Source organism: Macaca thibetana, chromosome 8 (genome assembly GCF_024542745.1).
Source record: "Macaca thibetana thibetana isolate TM-01 chromosome 8, ASM2454274v1, whole genome shotgun sequence".
NCBI classification, from domain to species: Eukaryota; Metazoa; Chordata; class Mammalia; order Primates; family Cercopithecidae; genus Macaca; species Macaca thibetana.
The window spans coordinates 73,230,061-73,253,321 of NC_065585.1; the positions used below are offsets into that span (position 1 = coordinate 73,230,061).

General features: G+C 40.2%; 1 protein-coding gene across 7 annotated transcripts in view; it reads left to right on the forward strand.

Annotated features, from left to right (window-relative positions):
* The first annotated feature begins 356 nt into the window (after positions 1-356).
* EYA1 (EYA transcriptional coactivator and phosphatase 1) overlaps positions 357-23,261 on the forward strand; it is a 338,095-nt gene continuing 315,190 nt past the window's right edge. The window contains exons 1-2 of one of the 7 annotated variants that reach the window (XM_050801903.1): positions 357-587; positions 12,674-12,778. In XM_050801903.1, the coding sequence (XP_050657860.1) occupies positions 12,746-12,778 (33 nt within the window). In that variant the 5' untranslated portion in view covers positions 357-587; positions 12,674-12,745. Of the gene's footprint in view, positions 588-819; positions 936-12,477; positions 12,779-23,261 lie in introns of those variants that run through there. The other 6 variants (XM_050801902.1, XM_050801900.1, XM_050801898.1 and 3 more) reach the window with 6 other exon arrangements.

Consider the following 23,261-nt stretch of genomic DNA (forward strand, 5'->3'; position numbering starts at 1 on the left):
TGACTGAATATTCCTTTACATCCAACCTAGAGCCCTTCGCCCCAAATCACCAAATCACTCCACACATCCCCCCGCTTCAGAACCTCCCCATGCACACCTAGCACCCTCGCGGCGACAGAGCTAACCCACCATCCCCTCCTTCTGTTTCTGAGGCCTCTCCCGTAGAATACGCTGCAGGGACCAGGCGTCCGAGACACCCCGTGGGGCAGTGGGCGGCAGGCCCAGGCTCCGGCTGCAGAGCAGAGGGGCGTAGGGCCCAGGGAAGGGGCTGTGGGGTGGGGGGTACGGGGAAGACCCGTGGGGTGCTGGGAAGAGGGCTCACCTCTTCAGCGCCAGCCCTGGTGTCGCTGTGCACTCGGAGCCGCGCGAAGGGCGCCCCTCGACCCGGAGGCACAGGCGCATTTAGAAAGGAAAGAAAGAAAAAGCCACCGCTGGCTCGAATTTCTGGAAGCCCGAGCCGGGTTTTTTGCCCTAAACACCGAGGCGGAACCCCTCTTAGCGCTGCCCCGGCCTCTCTGTTACCCATTTTCGGTTTGCTTTTGGAAGAACCGGTTCCTCAGCCCCGCGTCGCCGCAGTTGTGACACGAGTAAGTGCAGCCGCGCTGCCCGGGGCCCGCCGGGGACCCCCGCGCCCGCTTCCCACCGTGGCCCGCGCCGGCCGCGCTCCCGCCCCGCCCCGCCCGGCCGCCCCTTCGGCTTCGGCCTCCAGTTGAGTTGCGGTGTCGAGGAGACGTTGTTGTGAAACTAAATCTGACCCTGGGTTCCCAGGCGGCGGCCCAGAGCCCGCGGCTGCTGACGCCCTCGGCCCCACCCCGGGGCAGGAGGGCGGCGATCGGCGCCCGGGAAGCGGCTGAAGGGCGCCCCGACTCCCAGCGAGCGCCGCCCGAGCCCCAGCCCGCCCGGGCAGCCTCAGAGGCCGAGGGTGCCGCCGCCAGGTACGCGAAGCCACCTGGTAGGGAGCAGGGCGCGCGCAATAATGGGGCCTTGCGCAGTGGCCGGCAGGGGAGAGGCGCGGCCGCCCATGGCCCAAGGCGTCGGGCGCTGCACGTGGAGGGATGTGTCAAAGGCTGGTTTGTTTTCCTTTGGGGAGGTAGTAACTGAATGGGGCGTCGGGGGACGGAGGGGAGGGTCCTCCTTGCCTGATTTGATGTTGTGATTGCCGTCTTAGACATGTGCATGCACTCGAAGCTCCCGTAATGGGAAACATTTGGAGGGCAGCCCGGGCAGGCAGATATTTAGTTTTAGCGCTTTCTGGTCTTTCCTTTGGCCAAAAGGGGTTTGACTGGTCCAAGTCAAAGAGGCGAGTTAAAAGACGTAGAGATGAATTGGAGGGGTCTACTTTCGGAGAATTATTATTTCTGTGAATAATTAGGAAAGCAAAGAAAAATAAACAAGATCTCTGCTTTACCTTTCATGAGGGTTGGGGACGGGTGGGTGGGAATAATGCCTGCTGTGTATACACTTTTCATCGTTTCCTTTATATTAATCAAGGCCCACCAGACTTTTGTTGTTGTGGTAGCAAGACCGACTAATGCTAGGTAGGTAAATCATCTCGTAAAACTGAAGGTTTCTTTAAAAAAATTCCAGTGGGAGAGTGACTGAAATCTGTCATGAAGTGTGAATTATATATTCAAAATAATCGAGCTGGGGGCGGTGGCTCAGGCTTGTAATCCCAGCACTTTGGGAGGACGAGAAGGGCAGATTGCCTGAGGTCAGGAGTTCGAGACCAGTCTGGCCAACATGATGAAGCCCCGTCTCTACTAAAAATACACAAAAATTAGCCGAGCGTGGTGGCAGGCCCCTGTAATCCCAGCTACTCGGGAGACTGAGGCAGGGGAATTGTCTGAACCAGGGAGGTGGAGGTTGCAGTGAACCAAGATTGCGCCACTGCAGTCCAGCCTGGGCGACAGTGCGAGACTTCATCTCAAAAAAAAAAAAAAAAAAAAAAAATTGGTAGAAAGTGTCTACTAAGCACAGAGGATCCTGGCTATGAGTGCAAAGTACAGGTATAATATAAGAGCAGGCAGGATGTCCATGTTGGTCAATGAAGGCATTCTTCCATTTTGTTCATAAACACCAGTACCCTCAATGTCCTGGATCTCTCCTTTGAGTTGTTCATTCAACCACTATTGGAAAATGTGTATTGTACCAGACATTTTGTTACATGGATAAAAATGGTTTCTGCACTGAAAGAGCAAGCAGTCTAGTGGACAATTGTGATCCAATGTGACTGGTGCTCAGATGGGGAAAAAAGAGGTGTGCAAGGCTTCCTGGAGGAGCGGCCTGAATGAGACTTGGAGACCATGTAGGACCCTGGGTGGAAGGGGTATTGGCCAGGTGGAGAGTTGTTGGCACTAGGGGCATCTGGGAGTGGTCTGGGGTAGCTGCAGGTGAGCAGGAGAGGCCTAGGGTAGACACTGATGTGCTGGGAGGGTAGCTGGGGTTAGATTTGAGCAGGGATGGATGTCAGACAAAATGAAACTAAATTAGACCTGTTCCCTGCCCAAGAGAGAGCAAAGTGTAACTTGTGTCACCATTTGGAATCTGTGAAGGCAGAGAGAAGTGCCAGTTGAGATAGGGAACAAAGACCGGGTGCAGTGGCTCACGCCTGTAATCCCAACACTTTGGGAGGCCGAGGTGGGCGGATTACGAGGTCAGGAGATCTAGACCATCCTGGCTAACATGATGAAACCTCGTCTCTACTAAAAATACAAAAAATTAGCAGGGCATGGTGGTGGGCGCCTGTAGTCCCAGCTACTGGGGAGGCTGAGGCAGGAGAATGGCCTGAACCCGAGAGGCGGAGCTTGCGGTGAGCCGAGATCATGCCACTGCACTCCGGCCTGGGCGACAGAGCGAGACTCCCTCTCAAAAAAAAAAAAAAAAAAAAAAAGGAACAAAATAAGAACTATGAAAACATCTAAAAATCTAATAGGGGAATGATTTAGCCTATAAAAAAAAGTTGAGATGTTACAAAAGATAATTAGAGAGAGAGGTGTTACAATAACGGTATTGATTTACTAATTGTTATCTTAGTAACCTGAAATGCAACGCCTAGAAGTGTCTAATTTTTCTTAGAAAATTGACTTACATGATCTAGCTATTTTTTTCTGGATATAAAAAGTAGACAACTAAGTATATTGCATTATGGTTTTATGACCTTTTATCCTTTATGAAGTGCTTATCATCCACTCACACTTACTTACTGAGCATGTGCTATGTGTAGGGTGCATCGTCATTGTTTTCCATCCTATTAGATGGCATTAATGCCATTGTACTGATGAAAAAACAGGTTCGGACTGGTTAATATTTCCAAGATTATAGAGTTGATAAGTGTCAGAGTTACAGACTCAAATCCCTACCCTCCTGCACCAAGTTTTCAGTCTACCCTTTGACTCATCCAGACTGGCTCTGCTTTTAGCTTTCTCCCATTCATCATTTCTATCTGTGACTTGAAAGAAGAAAGCTAAAATGATGGTTTTTAGGTTGGCGTATTACACAAGACTGGAATGGATATCCCTGTCATTGGCTTACGGAATCATGAGTCCAAGAGAATCTGAGTGAGCTTGACTGATAGGCAGAAACTAGCAAAATGAGAATTTCACAGAAATGAATCAGTTTCCCAAATATAGAACAGAGGAATTACGACTTGAAAACAGGCCATTTGCAGAAGAATTTGAGTATCCCTAAGCTCAGTAAGTGCCAATGGTGTTCAGATCCAGAGGTCATTGACCAACAGGCAGGTCCTGTGGATGGGAATCAGAAAGTTAAGTAAGTAACTCATTTTACAAAGACGTACAATCAGGTTTCAATCCTAGAGAGCAGAGCCTTTAGGAAAGATTGTAATCTTCAAATATTTCAAGGATCATTTTGTATAGGAGGATGTTGAAATATTGTGTTGATGCAGAAGAAAAATTGACCTTAGAGAAGAGAGCTTTGATGATTCTATTTCAGATTAGTATAAGGAAAAGCCTCCTAAAGACTAAACTTTCCAGCGCTGGACCAGGTGGCTTAACAAACTTGTCCAGAGCTGAAAGGTTAGTCTTTCAGAAGCTTTCAGGAGGTGAGTTTCTTTTTCCCAGAAGTATTCATGCAGAAGCGGATTGGCTATCTGCCAAGGATGTTTCAGAGGATTCCTGCCCTAGATAGAAATTTGGATTCTGTGACTTCCTTCTGTGACCCCATCACAACATCCTTTGCCATGTGTATTTCCATCATGTTATGCCACCCATTAACTCTTTTCTCATAGTATTGAGGGGAGACCGATTTCTTGAACCTTTCTAGCTTTGCTCTAATGTGAGTTGCCCTTTGGTTTCAAGGGAAGAGTGAAATTCAAAGAAACCCTGAATCAGTGCCTCTTTTCTGACAGCTTAATGCTTTCTCCATTACTGTCTTTTGATTTTTGTTTTTTTGGCCCCTGAGACTGCAGTCCTGCAGTCTGATTCCATCAGGCAATCCTTATTTTGGTCAAGAAGCAATGAAAAGTAAGAGTCAGCATCCAGGAAACGAGGAAACTGCTTTGCTAAACTTGAGTTGTGGTTGCCACAGGTTGGAGATGGGTGTTGGAGTAGAGCAAGAGGGCATTTATTTTCTCATTCCTGATTTAAATACTAAAAGAAAATTAATCCTGTGGGATCAAATCAATTACTGAAATATCAATTGGATCTTAATATTAAAGAACATTATATGTTTCCTAATCCTCATCTCTTAAAGCAAGGGTATGTTTTTCAGCCCCTTCTTCATTTCTGCACCGAAAAATGAATATTGTTGGATGTTGAACTATATAATTTAATCAAGTAGGAATAAATCTCACCTGCATTTGAGAGGGATATTGGTGGATAAACAGCTAAGCAAAGATCAGCACTAACATCATGTTTAATTTGGAGGGAAAAGGGATACATATTATGCCAAGTGAAGAAGGCAGTCACCATCTATCAGAAACTAAACTTCAGTTTCTCACTTCCTTGATGGTACTGGGGAAAAAAAAAGGTTGATAACTTGTAGGAATGTAAGTTGTGGCATATTTTTAAAACTCAACTTTGTTAAACTTATAGCTCAATGAGTTTTGACAAATATATACACCCATGTAAACACTACCATTGAGATACAGTATACTTTCAATACCCCAAAAAGTTCCCTCAGGCCACTCTGCAGTTCATCACCCCCCAACCTCTGCTCCAGGTAACCACTGTTTGCTTTCCATCATGGACAAGTTGTTGTGGTATATTTTTAACATATCAGGAGGTGTTTGGCGGTAGATCTTTCTAGATAAAAGTAAAGGATAAATATAAACCCCAAAACTATAAAAACCCTGGAAGACATCCTAGGCAACACCATTCTGGACATATGAACGGGCAAAGATTTCATGAGGAAGACACCAAAAGCAATTGCAACAAAAGCAAGAATTGACAAGTGGGATATAAAGAGCTTCTGCACAACAAAGGAAACTATCAACAGAGTGAAGAGACAATCTACAGAATGGGAAAAAATTTCTGCAAACTATGAATCTGATAAAGTTCTAATATCCAGCATCTATAAGGAACTTAAACAAATTTACAAGAAAAAAACAAACAACCCCATTAAAAAGTGGGCAAAAGACATGAACAGACACTTTCCAAAGACATACATGTGGCCAAAAATCATATGAAGAAAAGCTCAACATCACTGATCATTAGAGAAATGCAAATCAAAACCACAATGAGACACCATCTCATACCAGTCAGATGGTTATTATTAAAAAGTCAAAAAATAACAAATGCTGGTGAGGTTGCAGAGAAAAAGGAATGCTTATACTCTGTTGGTGGGAATGTAAATGAGTCCAACCATTGTGGAAGACAGTGTGGCAATTCCTCAGAGACTGAAAAACAGAAATACCATTTGACCCAGGAATCTCATTACTGGGAATATACCCAAAAGAATGTAAATCATTCTATTTTAAAGATACATGCACGTATATGTTCAGTGCAGCACTATTTACAATAGCAAAGACATGAAAACAACTTAAATGCCCATCAATGGTAGACTGGATAAAGCAAATGTGGTACATATACACCATGGAATACTATGCAGCCAAGAAAAGAATAGGGTCACATCCTTTGCAAGAACATGGATGAAGCTGGAGGCCATTATACTTAGCAAACTAATGCAGGAACAGAAAACCAAATAGTGCGTGTTCTCACTTGTAAGTGGGTGCTGAATGATAAGAACACATGGACACATAAAGGGGAACAACACACACTGGGGTCTATTGGAGGGTGGAGGGTGGTAGGAGGGAAAGGATCAGGAAAAATGACTGATGGGTACTAGGCGTAATACCTGGGTGATGAAATAAGTACAACAAACCCCCATGACACAAATTTACCTATATAACAAATCTGCACATATAGCCCTAAACTTAAAATAAAGTTTAAAAAAGTAAAGGAGTAGATATTTTGTATCTCTTCTCCTTTTGAACAAAGTAAGAAAATTCATCATTTAGGTGCAGTGATTAATTTGGACAGCAGCAAAAATAACAACTGAGTGGAGCCAGTTTTGCTTGCTGCCAGTTGTTCTGCAGCTTATTATTTTAAGACTGATCTTACGGACTTAGTAGACTCAGAAACTGTTTCTGTGATATATTGTATCAAAACAACATTTGAAGAAGACTAGCAACGCCCTAAATTCAGTGGATGCAGCAGAATCAATATACCACCCTAGTAAAATTGCAAAGCTTCTTATGTGCAATTAGATTATGTTTTAGATGATTTTCTTTTGGTTGCTTGAATTTCCTCATTACATACAGGCCTTATAGGACTGTGGTTCTCGAGCTGTGTACATACCACTGTTCCTCAAATCCCTTATGGGTGTGCCATCAATAATAATCAATAGTTACTTATTTAGAGTTTTCTTAATGTTGTTCACATAGTAAGTACTATATTAAAATAATTTGTAGGTTTAATGTTCTTGAAAATATAGTTTGAACTCAGTTTTGCTTACCAAATAAGCATGTCATCATTCTAATAAGGATCAGTTCATTTGACTTTCTACTTGCATTTTTCATCTGAAGTTAGAAGGAAGTCACATATGGTAGAAGCAGAAATCTGATCATATTTACTTTGAAGCCTGTCTATTCTTTATAAACAGGCTTCACCCTTAAAACTTTAAATCAGCAGTACCAGTAAACGAGTGGAAAACCTATAAAAAAGATATTGGTGTACACATTTACTTTGGTAGAAACCACATCTACAATTAAGACTTTCACCAAGGTAGAGACCAACTTGTTTTTCATTAACAGCTTCGGTGGTTGGGATGTACCCCTTTTTACTGTTTGAAAGACTGATGAGCATATGGTTTCTGAGTCTGACTCATCTGAGTATGCCCAATCTCTGTTTCTTTGATATAACCAAATTCCTTAGAAAGGCGAAGAAAGCACAGAAGAGGTGACAGACATGGCACCTTGTGGCTTCTGGAGCCATGAAGTAGTGAGTTGAGTAGGGCCCTGGAGGTCATTTTTCCAACGGTTCATTTCACTGCAGGCTTCTGTTTGTAAATTTTCTTAGAAACCCCTTGATTTGATATGTTTATTCAATCTGTAGTTGTAGTCTTCTGGGGACTTATTTCAGAATAGCCCTTTTCTTTTCTATAAAGCAATGTTCAGCCACTAGTTTCCTTCTGCTTCTCAGGAATGTTAGAAAACTCAACACTTGGTGAGAAGGCAAAGAGTAAAGAGATGGTGTGTTGTAATGAAAATATTCTTTCATCCAAGGAGCCACAAGTTATTACCAGTATCTGATGGGTCTCTGGTTCATTAGAGATGAAAAATATGGCATCTAAAATCTAACCCATTTTTCAAAATCAGCAGGAAAAATTAAAATACATGTCAAGTATAAAACAAAAAATAAATATTGTTTTCTTCCCAAGCATATTACCCCCCACTCCCACCCTCACCCTATTTTTCTTCAACCTGGGAAGTCTGTCCCAATGGCCTGCCTGGCTTGACCCTTTCTCTGTCTGCTTCATGTCAGGATAATCTACACTTTCTCCAACTTTTCTTCTCCTAATCTTTTGTTCTGAAAATAGCCAGGATGTTTGTTATGAGCTAGAACTAAAATAAAAATAAGATAAGGTTTACCCGTACAATGGGGTGCTATTGCTTATTTTGTCAACTGCCTAGCTTTAGCTGATGGAGAGAATAAGAATGATGTGTCTGTATAGGGTGAATATGGATTTAACTGAACCTGGGAAAACTTTAGGCTCAGAGTTCTCTTGCATATTTTTTTTTCTTTTCTAAGGAGTAGGGGCTGTTTGTAGAATTGGGAAGAAAGATTGGCAGCCCAGGGAGAGTTTAAATTATAGCAGGAATGCACAGAATAGATTTTTTAAAAAAATTTTATGTACTTTAAAGTTTCTGTGTTTAAAGCTATTCTGTATTTTGAAAATTAATAGGCCTATGGATTGCAATAGGGCATAAAATATCACTTCCAAATATGTACCTCTGAACTCTTATCAGAACTCTTATCTTATAATTACAATGTCATCACCAGTGGCCCAACTTCCTAAGGCTTCTGGGCCCCCAAGGGGGATTTTGTATGATTGCAAGTGTTTGTCAGATTATAGTCTCAATTTAGTGTTTTTCTGCAGAGTCTGTTAGATCAGTACCTAAATCTAACATTTACTGCCATAGTTCATTTGCTAGGATGTATACACTGATTTCAACTCCTTTCCACTCCACTCTCCCTAGAGTGGCAAATATAAGACACTTCCTAAAACTTCCATTATTCCTGTATCAGGTGAGGCTACCTAACAAAATTAGCTTTTCATTAACAGTCCAAAATCTTGCTTTCTAAAACATCCCCTTCATTCATGGTCAGCAAAGACCATGACTGAGTTCTCCTCCTCCACTTTCCCTAGCTGGGTTTCTTTGAGGGTAGGATTGAAGAAGGCATAGTTCCCCAAGGTGTTGGAAAGATCAATTCAAATGTGGCCATCACTCCTGTTTCCTTGTTGTCTGGGAGGTCTTCTGCTGTTCCTCATGCCACCAGCCCATTCTGCTCAGCAACAGATGCCCATGCAAGCATCTGGCTTGGTATTGTGAATGCCAGTCAGGCACTCTACCACCTGGAGCTGAGGGTGCCCCTACCCTGTTTCCTATGGGTTGTGGTGGCCGTGGAAGGGGCTGCATGCCACTCTCTGCTCTACTTAGATGGCCTCATACAGCTACAAAATATGGAGAGTCAGGCTATCACTAAATGCATCTCCAGCCTAACACCGTGCAGCTGTTCCTCAATTTTTTTTTCAGTTGACCTTTTTTTTCTACTTAAGGAGTTGATGCAGTAAATTTCAGGAAGAGGCTTTTCCTCTGTGCTTAGGGTGAATAGCTAACCCAGAAGGTTAGACTTGGTAGACAGGGCCCTAGATGCCTCTTAGTCCTTGTCTCTTTCTGAAGGAAAATTTCACTTCAGGGGTCAATAGAAGGGTAGGATTCCACTGTGTACAACTCCAAGGGGCACTCCTCCTCTGGAGGGTACCACCATAGTTGACTCAAAAGTGGGTAAGTAAAGGATTTGGCCATTTTGGGTAGATGCACAAGTGAGTGATTAACCCAGTTCCCTGCTTTTACAAGGTGTTGGGGATGGTCTGTGAATTGGTAATGACCACCACAGTTATGGCATCTGTCTGTAGGGGTGCCTCTGACACCAAGGCACCTGCCTCTGGTACTCCACACCTCTCCCCAAACAAATGTCATCCCACTAATCCTCCATCAGTGTGTCCCCCTACCTAATCTATACCTAGATTAGCCTACCTGGATAGTCTTCTACTCCTTTCCTGGGAACCACTCCTAGGTTTACACAAAGCCTCTAAGAAGTTCACCTCTAAGTTCACCTCCATATATGTTTATGTGTAGGTCTATACAGTTTTATGACTAGTTACTCTCTATGTGTGTAGGTAGGCAGGCAGGTAGCTGGATAGATAAACATCAAGTCACCAGGTTTGCTTGAGCCTGTTTCTTAGGATACTTGAATACTTGAAATAAAGTTCAGGACCAGAAATTTGGTGGTTGCTTTCTAGTTGATTGAATGATAGCACCACCATTTAACTGCCTATTTATTTCTAGCTCAGAGTTTACAAGTATTCAAAAGTTGTCATGTATCAATAACATTCATTCATTCATTTTATTCATTCATTCAAAATATTTAATGAGTGCCATATGTGACTAGAACCAGAGAGTAAGGCATGGTTCTCTCTCTCTTGGAGCTACAGTCTAGTGGGGGAGACAGGTAGAGAAATAATTGCAGTTCCACTAGATGAATGCTATTATGGAGACAGGCTTATTTATAAACCATGAAAGATCAAGTCCAGCAAGGGAATTAAAGGTTTACCAGAGCCAGGCTTCTAAATATCAGTAGACCCAGTCATGTCATATATTTCATGGTTTGGATTGACATGTAGAAATCTGGAAACAACTATACTGATTTAGCAAGCACTGGAGGATTTGTAAATAAAGTCCATGGCTCGCTGTGACTTTTTGATTTTTGAGTGGTAGTCTTTTTTACTGGAGGCATCTACCTGAAGTCGATGAATGCTGACTGTTTTGACTTCTCAGTAATCTGTCTTTTCTTTTTAGCCCAGGAAACAATAACAAACATGAAATTTAGTACAGAATAGTTTCATCTTCAGCAGAAATAAAATTACAAATGAAATACCTTTCATGCTCATGTAACTTGACCATTCTTAATACCTTAAACTGTTCAGTAAGTTCAATATGGAAATATGGGAAAGAAACACATGGGAAATAATCCTGGAATATCAAATGTACAGATTTTGATTGAAACTTGTTCACAGGACAGGTATGGAGAGGATGGGAATTTATGGGAAATCAGAGGGGGCTTTGTCTTAGACCTGCTCCCTTCTGTGAGGAATGAGACTGGGCTTTGTCTTACCTCATATAGGTACACTGTGGGCAATTTGTGTGAAAGCACTTGGTAAACTGTAAGGCATTTTACCAATGTAAGGTAGGATTATTATCATTATTTTAAAATCCCACCTTGGTGCCTGGAACAGTTAATGTGCCTCCTGAGAGTAACTTAAGCAATGAAAACAGTCTAGGATATTCTGTAATAGCTCTTCCCTAATTATGCAAGGAATCCTCTAAAAGCAATGCTGTTGAATTTTAAGATTCTGTTCTGCAGTTGAGTACAATTCAGAATAAAGTGTTATATTTTCTTGGTGTGACATAGCATCAATACATTCATATGATTTTTATTTAGCCATAACTTGACATTATGGAATTGTTTCTTGTTAAAATTACAAAACCATAGTGCTTTAACATGACTTCTCTAAATTTTAAGAATCTAGTTATTTATGTTTTATGTTGGCCAAAAAGCACCAACTTTATGTTGACAGTGGATTGGGCATACATTTGCAGCATTGATAATGTTGAGCAAAACAAACAAGGGACAATTCTCCTAGGACTTCAAAATTACTTCTTAAATAAACCATGCTTGGAATATTTTACCTGAAAATTATAAATACATAGACTTATTACATTATAAAATATGAAATAGTTGTGTAAAATATAAAGCTGCAAGATACTCAGTTAAAATTTCTCATTTTCCAGATGAGAATACTGAGGTTCAGATAGTCTATGTTATTCACATGGGATCATTCAGCTGTTTAGTGGCAGAGTCAGGACCTGAATTGAAATCTCTTGACTTCCACTATAGTAGCTCTCCTAATATGCGAGCATGCAGAAATTCAAGTACTTTTATAAAAAGTGATACTGAAGTTACACTACTACATGTTCTCTGTTGTGTAATTTTATCTTGGTAATACTAAGATTGCATTTTACTTTTTGCTTAAAATTCCATGTGCTGCATTAGTGTTTATGTGAGAGGTAGAATAATTGCTCAGTTGCCAAGCTCAAACAAGAAAGCCTGAGAGTATCTTTTGAGTACCTCATTTGAGCATGAGCACAAAAATTAATTCTGAAAGTTAGGAAATTAGAGTGGCATTTAAATTGCTATATATATTTTTTAAGATAGCTACATGTAGAATATATTTGAAAATGCCACATTTACTGTACATGTTTTGAAGCATCCCCCAAACCCATTCTTCCTGAAGGTGTTGAGTCTGAAGGTACAGACTTAATCATCCATGAAACTGTGACCAAATGTAAACTTGCTAAGAAACAGTATAATATCCTTGCCCTAAGGGTAAAACACTCAACTCTAGCTTTTTCTCTTTCATCCTTGTTCAGACTACAATCATATTTCTTTGTTAGTATTTCCTCTTTGCATTGTGGTGCAGCTGACGTTGATAGATAGCATGGAGAAACTAAATTCAAAAATTAAAAAAAAAAAAGAAGAGAAGAAGAAAAAAAAGCTCTTGTACTGCTGGCTCAAAAATGTGTGCGGAAGGATATTTAGCTGCTCCCCCTGCCTCCCTACCACCCTTTCTTTCCTTGGGCTGCAGCTGCTGACAGCAGACACAACTGAGCTATAATTTGGCCACATTTGGCTCATGTAAATTGTGATAAACAGTGAGCCCATAATATTTATTTTAAAGACTCATTCAGTGAAGGTAAGTGTTCTTGACTTGTGTATACATGCTGGTAAATGGAAAGCTGCAGATGTGAAGGCCAGCTCTGAATTTCATGCCACACAATTAATACAGCTGCGTGATGCTCTGTTGTTCACAGGTGCAGGGGTGTTGGAACCCTGTGAAGAAGTGTGTAGCTAATAGCCCATACATAATTCAGAAGAAGTCTTCAATGGAAGACCCCCGCGGGATAAATGGACAGTCTGTAAGTAAACAGAATGTCAGTCCTAAGGAAAGAGTTACTACTTTTAAAATCATCATGGCATTTTTATTGTAACCTGAGTATCTGGAAAATTGTCAAAAGCTCTGTACCAATGTACCAATTTTTAATGATTTTGAAGGTTATGAATTAAGTAGTACACTGTTTCATCAGCCTAACCTAATTTATATCTTTTCTCAGAGGTATCAGTTATCAAAAGTAGAGCCATAATGGAAAAACCTAACCTTTAGTATTATGTAATTATACCAATATGCATAAGATAATTTTTAGGCTTATGGTTTCTTTGCCTCAGAGAAAGCATATATGTGCCTCATAAAACTTAATGTCAATTTTTTTTATTGTTTTATATGTATTTGTTTTATGAATATACCTGTGTGGGTGTGTGTTTTTTCAAAACAGGTGTTTAGTGAAGAAGTTTCACAGTTTGATGAACTATTGAATGGGCTTTAAAATAAGAGAGCTTTAGGTTATATTTTGTTTGTTGTTGTGAGCAGCAGAGAAAGGGTTCACAGATTTTCTACAGATTTGTATCAGGAAGAAAGAAAGCTACCTTTGGTTCATAAATGAATATTCCCAATTAGGGGTCATCTTACAAATAACCTTTGAGTTATTTAGAACTTGAATAATTCAATGAATTTTAATTTTATAAAAGCATACTTCAGTAAGTTAAAGTTGTTTTCTTGGAAAATTTCCATAACAACATTTGGGGCGGCATCCGTGACTTTGCATTGTAAGTCCCCTGACCAGATAAGATGCTTTCTGACCTGTGATTTCATAGCTCAGCTTTGTTCACAGTAGAATTCTTCCAAGCCCGAAGCATGATCTTTAGTAACACTGTTGTGGTTCCTGTAAATGTGTGTTTTACAAGACCTATTGGTGTTATGCAATAAGCCGGGACTGCTAATGGATGGGAATTTTAATAACAAATGGTCAAGTGCTATCAAGGTATCTTTGCAGTCACACTGTATATAATTACCTAGTGTATTTTATGGATCTTCTAAGTCAACTTGTGAGATAATTCACATAAAGCACTTTGAGATCACTTTGTATCATGTAGCTTTTACCCGAAACAGAAAATGAACTCAACCCATTTAATTCATTTGTTTGTTTGTTTAAACTCCTATGATGGGTCTGTGATATTTGAATTTATTAGGTTAAAATACTTTTGTAGTTCATATAAAAATAATGAAAAATAAACTCATTAGTAACTTCTTAACTGCCACCTTTTATGAACTCTGTTCCCTAGATGGAGGCAAGTTGATACATTGGAGAATCACCAACTAATTTAATAATAACTGCAAAGAAATGCTGCCAATAATGTTTCTTTTGATACCTTGCATTATGCAAATTCTAATTTAAGACAGAAGACATTAAGTAAGATTTGAGACTAAAATAACAAATAGGTAAGAAATGTAAAGATTAAAAGAATTTATTTGGCCATCATAATAAAAGATACGTGAGAGGGCAATATAATTGCGTCTCATTTTCTCCTGTTTTTGTTATGTGAGAACGAAGCATTTTCAACCTTGAAAGGTATTTGGCTATCTCAGAAGTGCAGAACAAGGAAGGGGTATTTCTCACGGGCAAACACTGTGTGGCACTGATTGGAGACTGTCCTGGCAATTTGGCAGCTGCCTGCTCAGCCAGGAGGGGTCACAATCTCTTCAGAGGCCTTCCTGTGATGCCTTGGATGGGCTCCTCGGGCTTCCTTTGGCTCTCAGGTTTCTCCTTTCCTTTAGGAAGGTGGGGAGAGAGGCTCAAGATGGGAAGAGGATGTAGAACTTAGCTAAAAACATTAAGGTAACTCAAGAATATAAAGAATTTAAAGGTGGTTGTGCTACTGTACTCCAGCCTGGGCGACACAGCCAAGGCCCTGTCTCCTTAAGGAATCGAAAGGAGTCCTGGACCAGTATCCAAAGTGCTCACACTTCCAAACATGATTGAACATTCCCTTGCTCATCACGTTCATCTTTCACAAGTTTATGTCACAAAACATATCAGCCATATTTAGAGTAAAAAACCCCTGTGCCCACTTCGACAGTTAACAGCATTCTGCCATTCTCATTCCATCTTCCCCCCACATGCTCATCACACCACCACCGAAAGATTGCTGTTTTCCTTTATAGTTTTCTAAGATAAAATGTATATGGATTAAAAGGCACAAATCTTAACTGCCCCATTTTGACAAATGGATGTAGCTGTGTAACCTACACCTTGTGTCATAAATTGGAACATCTCCATCTTCCCAGAAAGCCCTCTTGGATCCTTCACCCTCAGCACCTCCCCAATACTCATCCTCTGACCCTATAGGCAACCGCTGTTTTAATTGTTTCCACTTTTCCTCAGTTTTGCCTGTTCTAAAAGTTCATGCAAGTGGAATCGTCAGTGTGTTTCTGGCTTCCTTCACTTAGGACCATGTCTGTGAGGGTAATCAGTGATGTTGCATGTGTCCGTAGGTTATTCCTTTTTATAGATGAGTTGTATCCATTGTGTCCATGATATATTCTAAAAATATATTAAATATATTCCAAGTATTTCTCTGGGAACCTTGATGTGTGCATCTGTAAAATGAGAAAAGTAAAATCCATATAACCTAAGGTCCTTTCCAGTTTTATTATTTTATACTTCTTTCTTACACTCTGTAGCTCTTTGCTCACAGAATTACACCTACTAATGGTACATTCTAGATTGTACCTTTTCCAGTGAGGCTGAAATACTTGCCTCCATAAGCATATTTCTGATCAAAGGAATCAGACCTTTGATCTTGTCAGAAAGATGATATTAAAGACAAAATAATACTTCTTGAAAGTTTTTTCACACAATGCCAGCTTACAAAGCATATTTGTAACTCTCAACATGTGCTATTATTAGTATCATATTATGAATCTTTATTGCCGTTGTAAACAACAATTCTTTCTCAAGTCTCAATGGTTCTTTCTCTACTCCATAGATACATATATGACAAGATCGAAAGAGAAGGTGGCAATGCCTCTTCATGTCTTTCTTTCAGCTCAGAGCTCTGGGCTGAGGAGGAGGCTGACAATAGCTACCAGTGTACTTTTGGCTCCATGATGTCTGGTGAGCCTATGGAGTCTTTCTCTCTGTGGGAAAGGCTAAGAGGAGCTTCCCTGTGCTTTCAGTGGATGGGAGGGTGGCAGTGCAGGAAAGCCCTTAAACAAGGGTGTGTTCATTCCAAGGGTGTGTTCATTCTTCATTGTGGTGCTACCACTGTCACTGTGAGATTTGAAGCTAAAAATTCTGAGGGGACTGATGATACTTGAGGAAGGGGAAATAGCTAATCGTATGAACATTGAAAAGTGCAATATTCCTATCATATAGCCTGTTGACCCTAGCAGAGCTTTGGCAATATGTCTATCCTATGATGAAAGACCATGGGCAGAGGTGAAGCTACTTCTTATTTTGATCCTATGACCCTGAGTAGAAGTGTTAAATCAGAAAATCCACCTTTCTAATTCTGGAAGGTTCTGCTTATGTGTCTCCTGTATTTAAGAAGAAGCAGTAACACGTGTGATTTTGTAACTTCTATCCACTCATCTCTTCACTTCATGAGGACATCATGGAGAGGAGGAGGTTTGTGGGCTTTCACATCATTTCTGTCATGATCTTGCCACTCCTCTATTCGCCTCTGAGGGGTTCCCATCTGGATGAGCACAGTTCCACTCTCTCAGCAGCCACGGCAGTGAAACCACTGATACCTTAGTGGTATTGTCTCCATCCAAGGTAAACACTGGAAACACAAGCATCAAACAGCAGAGCTATAACCACTTCTTTCAGCTTCTTTAGTTTACAAGGATTTCTAGAAAGAAATCATGTCAAGATAAAAACAACAACAACAACAACAACAACCAGAACCTACTAACTTTTTTTAAAGTGAATTTTGAAAATAAATCATTCTATTTTCCTTATGAAGTTGTGAGGCCTGCAGTTAAAAACCTACCACTTGATAACCCAAAACTTGTGTCTGAATCAAATAGAGAGCCTAGTGTTTTGGAAACTACATTTTAGATTTGAAGTCATAAGATCTGATTTTACCTTTTACTAGCTGTATGACCTGGGGCAGATTTATAAGCATCAGTCTCTTCTGCTATAAAACAGAGATGATAATATTTGCCTTCTCTGATTTAAAATCACAATTTTGTAGGTCAAGTGGGATCATGTATTCAAATGTTATTTGAAAGCTGAAAAGTACAACATAACTCTAATGCACTTTTTATTGGAAACATCTCTAGAAAAATGTGACCACGAATAAAAAATTATCTGGCCACCTGCAAGTCTACAATACAATTTTAAAAATGTGACCATCACACCTGCATCAGGTATTATAAACACCAACTCTGCTTATATTTGATCATGATGTTGTCAGCGCATGCAGTGGGGGGTGGAATTAGGTCTCCTAAGACTCTAAAAGGAGCATTTTGTTATAAATGGTAGATACTTAATTTACTTTTCTTTCAAAAATTTTAGATGATGGTATTCTAGATCTTCTTGGAATAATTTTATTTTAGGGCTCCATTGTACTCTCATAACTGTACCTCTTGTGCCTCCTTTAAGTTATGATAAATTTGAAGTGCTAAGAGCAGCTTTTGCTGAGATGCTGGGTTTTGCAAGAAAACTATTAAATAAACCATGTATGTACCTTATTCCTGTACTTGGAGATTCTAGAAATAAAAGGTGACTTTTAACCAAACTGGAAAAATTAATTATATATTTTTTAATAGAAAGAAATCCACCCTTTAGCAGAAGTTACTAAAAGTAGTTATACGAGTATAATACACATGTAGAAGTGAAATTAACTCGGAAATTTTATGCTAAATCAGGGTTTCATTTATTCAGCTTCACCCCAAGTGAGATTTTATATAACTGAAACTTTTAGATAACTTACTTATAAAACCATGGAATCCAGAGATTTACAATTTCATTTTTTAAAAGCAGAGCATCTTTATTGGAAGCCTACATTCTTTTCTTAGAACTTCTGTAACAAAGTACCACAAAGTGGGTGGCTTTAAACAACAGAAATTCATTCTTGCACAGTTCTAGAGGCTAGAAGTCCAAATTCAACATGTTAGCAGGGCCATGCTCCCTCTGGAACCTGGAGGGGAATCCTTCCTTAGCTTCTGGGAGTGTGCCGGCCATCCTTGGCTTTCTAGGACTTGTAGCTGCAGCACTTCAATCTCTGCCTATATTGTCACATGGCCTTCGCCCCTCTTACATCTGTGCCCCTCCATGTCTTCTTATAAAGACACCAGTGAGATTGGATTAGGGCCCATCTTAATGACCTCATCTTAATTTGATTACGTCTTGTAAAGACCCTATTTCCAAATAAAGTCACATTCACAGATAGTGGGGATTAGGATTTCCACTTATTGTTTCTGGAGAGATACAATTCAACCCATAACAAAGATGAATAAGAGTGTGGGGCCTAAACACTTATCTTTTTGCCTGCCTATCCCCCTCCTGTCTCAGCACCTTGAATAACTAGTTTATGTGGTTGCAAGTAATGGAACTTACCATGAGCTGGCATAAGCAAACAAAAGGAAAGTCTTAAGAAAGAGGGCATCTGGGGAATTCAGGTAATTTTTTTTTCTTTTTTCCTGCATGTTTTATTCAGTCCTCTTTTTGTTTATAGACTGGCTTTCTCTGTTCCCCTTGCACAGTACTGGCTAACCACCATGGTTTATATATTACTGGGTCATCCACCATGCAGGAAGAAAACCTCTGACCAGTCCTGAATGCATCATGATCCTGCACCTGATAGAGCAGGTCACTGCAGCAGAAACACCACAGTTCCCAGAGGAGGGGCTGGGCAGACCACCCAATAATTGGCTGTTGGGATGGACCGTCAAAAAACTCCCAGGTTGAGATCACTGAAGCACCAGTTTGAAAGCACATATCTGATCCTACCTCATCATTTTACAGATGGGGAGATTTAACCCTTGATATGCCATCAACTATAATCTAACTATTTGATGGATAAAGCTAATAATGAATATATAATTATTTTCCAATACTTAAGGTTTTTAAACAACTATCAGTTACATGCTGTATCTCTAGTGTACTAATTTTTCATCTTTCTGTTTATCTATCTGATAGCAATGATGATTTGCGTTTTTGGCATGAAGAAATAAGGCCTAGAGTTGGGGTAGTCTTTTTGGATGTGACGGGTACTCGGCAAATAGATAATAACTTGAACTTAGGAAAGCAGATAGGCATAGTGAAGAGAACCTTGACATGGATTCAGAATTCCTGGTTCTGAGTCACAGTTTATTCTAAGAATTCTTTCAATAAATAACTTCATGAAAGTCATTTCAATTTCTATGCCTCAATTTTGTTTTTTACCAGTAGAGATAGCAGACCTATATTGCTGGGTCCCCAGGATGAAGAAATAAAGATACCGTATGCCAGAGCACTTTGTATACTGGAAAGCAGTATATACAGCCACTAGCGTCAAGGCCAATGAAGCATCTTTTTGGAAAGGGCAGGACATTTCAAGTCAGACACATCTGCTTCAGTCTTAGCTCTGTACTTGGGCAAGTTGTTTTCGCCTTTCCAAGCCTCAGTTCTTTCTCATTTGTAAATTAGGCATAATACCTTTCTTGCATGATTGTGTGATTAAAAATAATGTATGAAAGACATACCATTAATGAGAGCACAGATTCTGGGCCCCAACTTCTTGGGTTCAAATTTGAGCTGGGATGGCCTCACTAGTCATTATTTAATTAAAATGTATTTGACTGGGGGAATGAGGTACTATCTGTTAACTTTGATGTAACGGACAGACATTCACAGGGTTAAGATGAGGTTATGACTTGGAACATCAGACCATGCTGGAAGGAATTAGGCAAATTTTTTCATTTGAACAGGCAAGGCTGGCTTGGGCACAGTAAAGGAGCCCAGGATAGAATGTGATCTGAGTTTCAAAAAGACTGGACGTCAAAGTTCACATTGGGCACCAGGTTGTATTAGCAGTTGGGTATTTTCAGTAAAAAATAAAACCTTGACAGGAAAATTACTCCAGAGCCAGGACAGTGACATGTTTATATTTCCAGGGCCAAACACAATGTCAAGCCCTCTACGTGCACTCAGTAAATGTTTGTTTATCTGAGCTGGCCAACATCTTGTGTTCTGGTGTAGCTCACTTGGTCCATATGCACCAAACAGATGGAGTGTGACAAAGATGAAAATTGCTTGTGGCTGATGCTGGAAAGAAAGGAAAGAGGGGCCCTAACCATTGAGACTCATTGCCCCTGGCTGCCTCTGATCTGGAACTCTTAACATGCAGGAGTCTGAGAGTTTAAAGAACTATGAACTGGTGTCAGTGAGCAGCTAGCAATCGTGGCATGTGGATCTCTCTTTCTGAATAAAAGCCACAGACTTTAGGACTTTGTTTTTTATGTGTGTGTGGGGCGGGGGGCAAGGGCTAGGGTGGGTGGTTTAAATACTTAAAAGAAAAAGAAATCTGGTAATCACCAGAAGTGTGAGCTACAATAAGAAAGCCATTTTGGTATAGCAGTAATACAATTAACTTATTCTATAAAGGACCAGATAGGAAATATTATAGGCTTCCAGGGCCAGAAAATCTCTATCACATGCATTCACCTCTGCAGATATGGCATGAAAGTTGCCATAGACATATGGAACAGAGTCCCAGGATAATGTTCATGCATGTAGATAAGAGGAGGATCCATGCATTGTTTTGTTGTTACCCCAGTCAGCCCTTCCTATCTGCGGATGGGATGCAGAACTTGTGAATAAAGAGGGCCAACTTAAGGGGCTGGGGAATCCAAGGATTTTGCTATCTGTGAGAGTTTTGGAACCAGTCCTCCACAGATACCCAGGGATGACTGTCCCTACATGCAAGGTGGGTCTACAGTTGTGCGCCCTTTCCTTTCAAGATTTCTCATTTTGTTCCTATCATGCTAGCCCTGACATCTTGAATATGACTGTTTACTCTCTCTGGGCCTCATTTTCTTTAATTGTAAAATGGAAAATTTGGGAGAAGATCTCTTCTGATTTTAACACAGTATGATTCGACTGGTGTCCTTATTGTATTGGATTAACTGAAGTTATAAAGTCTTTGCATCACAAAATAAATGTGTGGTGGTCACCAAGGGATGGGCAGGAAGACCAGTCATCAAAATCAAGCATCTGTGTGAACTCAAGTACTCACTTCAGTGATCCAGTTCCATGGTTCCAGGATTGCATTTGAACCCTAGTGTGATACATTTCTATATTTCTAAATCCTGCTTCTCTTTTTTTTCTCCCAATCTTCTTCATCCATCAGCCAATGAATCTTGTTGTAGAACCCATAGTATATCTTTATGTTGGCTCTAATGTGATAATGATTCTTTGATGTCCACATTTCTGTGCATCCATAATTTTATTTATGTCTAATATAATATACAATGTTCCTATGATTAATTTTAAAACATGCCTAGAATAGTGATAAAGAAGTACTTCTACATTTTGTATCCTCTTCCTAGGATGTGCTTGTGGTGATTTTAAAATATGTTCACAAATTCTTCGCTAATCCTCCCTTTAAGAGATGGAGCCTCGTAAGGGGCCCTTTGGATGAACCTTCTCCTTGAGTGCTGTCTGGACTTAGTGACTCAATTCTAACAGGGAGAAAAAAATAGCAGAAGTGACAGTGGCCACTGTGGACATTAGGTCACAAAGGCCCCTGTGGTTTTCTCCCTGCTCTCTATTGGATCACTCACTCTGGGGGAAGCCAGCTGCTATGTTGCGAGGACACTCAGGCATCCCTGTGGAGGGGCACATGTGGCCAGGGACTGGAGCCTTCCACAACAAGCTTGGGAGTGAGCCATCTTACAAGCAGATCCTGCAGCCTCAGTTAAGCCTTCAGATGACTGCAGCCCCAGCAGACAGCCAAGATATGTTCTCATGAGTCCCTGAGCTAGTACCACCCGGCTAAACTGCTCCCAGAGTTCTGCCCCTCAAAAATTGTGTGAGATAATGAATCTGTAACACAGTGATAGGTAACTAATACAGGGATCTTATCAACCTATTTTTCCATTACAATTGATAATCAGTATTTTTGAAGAGAAGCAAAGCTTGATCATGAATATAATCAATTTTATTAAAATAGCATACATGCTATATATAACTAATTATATAAATATATGTAATTAGATAGGTATCATTAATATGACTCGTCTTTCTCCTATTCTGTTTTATGCAGAATCTATCACTGGGTGTTTTTGTAGACTGGGTACATTCAGATGTCAATTTATTTATCTTTATCTGCTCCTCTGAAACATTATCTTAATTCTTCACACAATAAATGCTTTGAACTGCTAATTAGCATATATTTTATTCTAGCTTGTATTGTTCACCCAAACTTAAAAGTCTGTTTGCCTTCTAGGCCATGAGCTGTTTGAGGGCAGAGAATATGCAAAAGAAACAACCACCCTCCCTCTGACACTCACTGTTTCACTATTTTGCACATCTATGTGCAAAATGTTTTGGTTGAATGAGTGAATAAGGACAATTGCCTGGAGCCAAGGTTTTGTAAACAGAAGAAGATCTTCAGGCCTGCTAGTGTGGCAGCTTTAGCCCCCACTTGTCTCCAGGGAATCAAGCACCTTTGGAAACAGGCCAGGCTCAAGCTTAGAGGTTTTTTTGCTCTGCCAGGTTTCATGAAGGTAAGAGGTACCCTAAAAACAAACACCACTGCTATTAAACATCATTAACTGGAACTCCATTAATTGAAAATTTTTGATAATTTGAGGATGAGGTTAATTTTATAAATGTTCCTTTATAAAAACAGGATTATAAAGAAGTTAATAATATAGATTAATTTAACTTACATACATGAATACACGAAATTAGGTGGGCAAAATATGTTAACAATCGCATACCAAAAATTTCATGTGCTTTGTGCAAATAAATTCTATTCATTGAAGAAATTTTTCTAAGGTACTCCACTAGATTAAATTAGATCAATTAATGTTTATATTTCAAAGGAATTCATGAAATTTCCTTAAGTGGTCTCCCAAATTCAAACAACATAAATTAGACTCACATTCTCATATTTTTTTAAAAATTTTGATTTCATGCAACTCTCTGACTTTGTACTCCCATCTTGTATCAATAAAACAGTAACTGAACTTACATTCTTACCACGTTAATTCAGTGCATACCTGTGAGGGCAGAGGAGGGAGTGTGGGTTTGTCAGGCAACAGAAGGCTAGTGTTGGAGCCCTGACTCAGCTGCTGCCCAAGTGTGTGCAAGTCTCTGATCATCTCTGAGCCCCCATCTTCATCTCCAAAATGAGGATCATATTTCAGTACTGGGTATCTCAGAATGGTTGTGAGGATCCAAAGACAATCATGATGCCTTTAGTCAGCAATGTAGTAACATACAAACTCTAAATGTTTATCAAGAGCATATCTCAAAAGACAACAAATGTGTGTGTTTTTTTCCAGGCAGT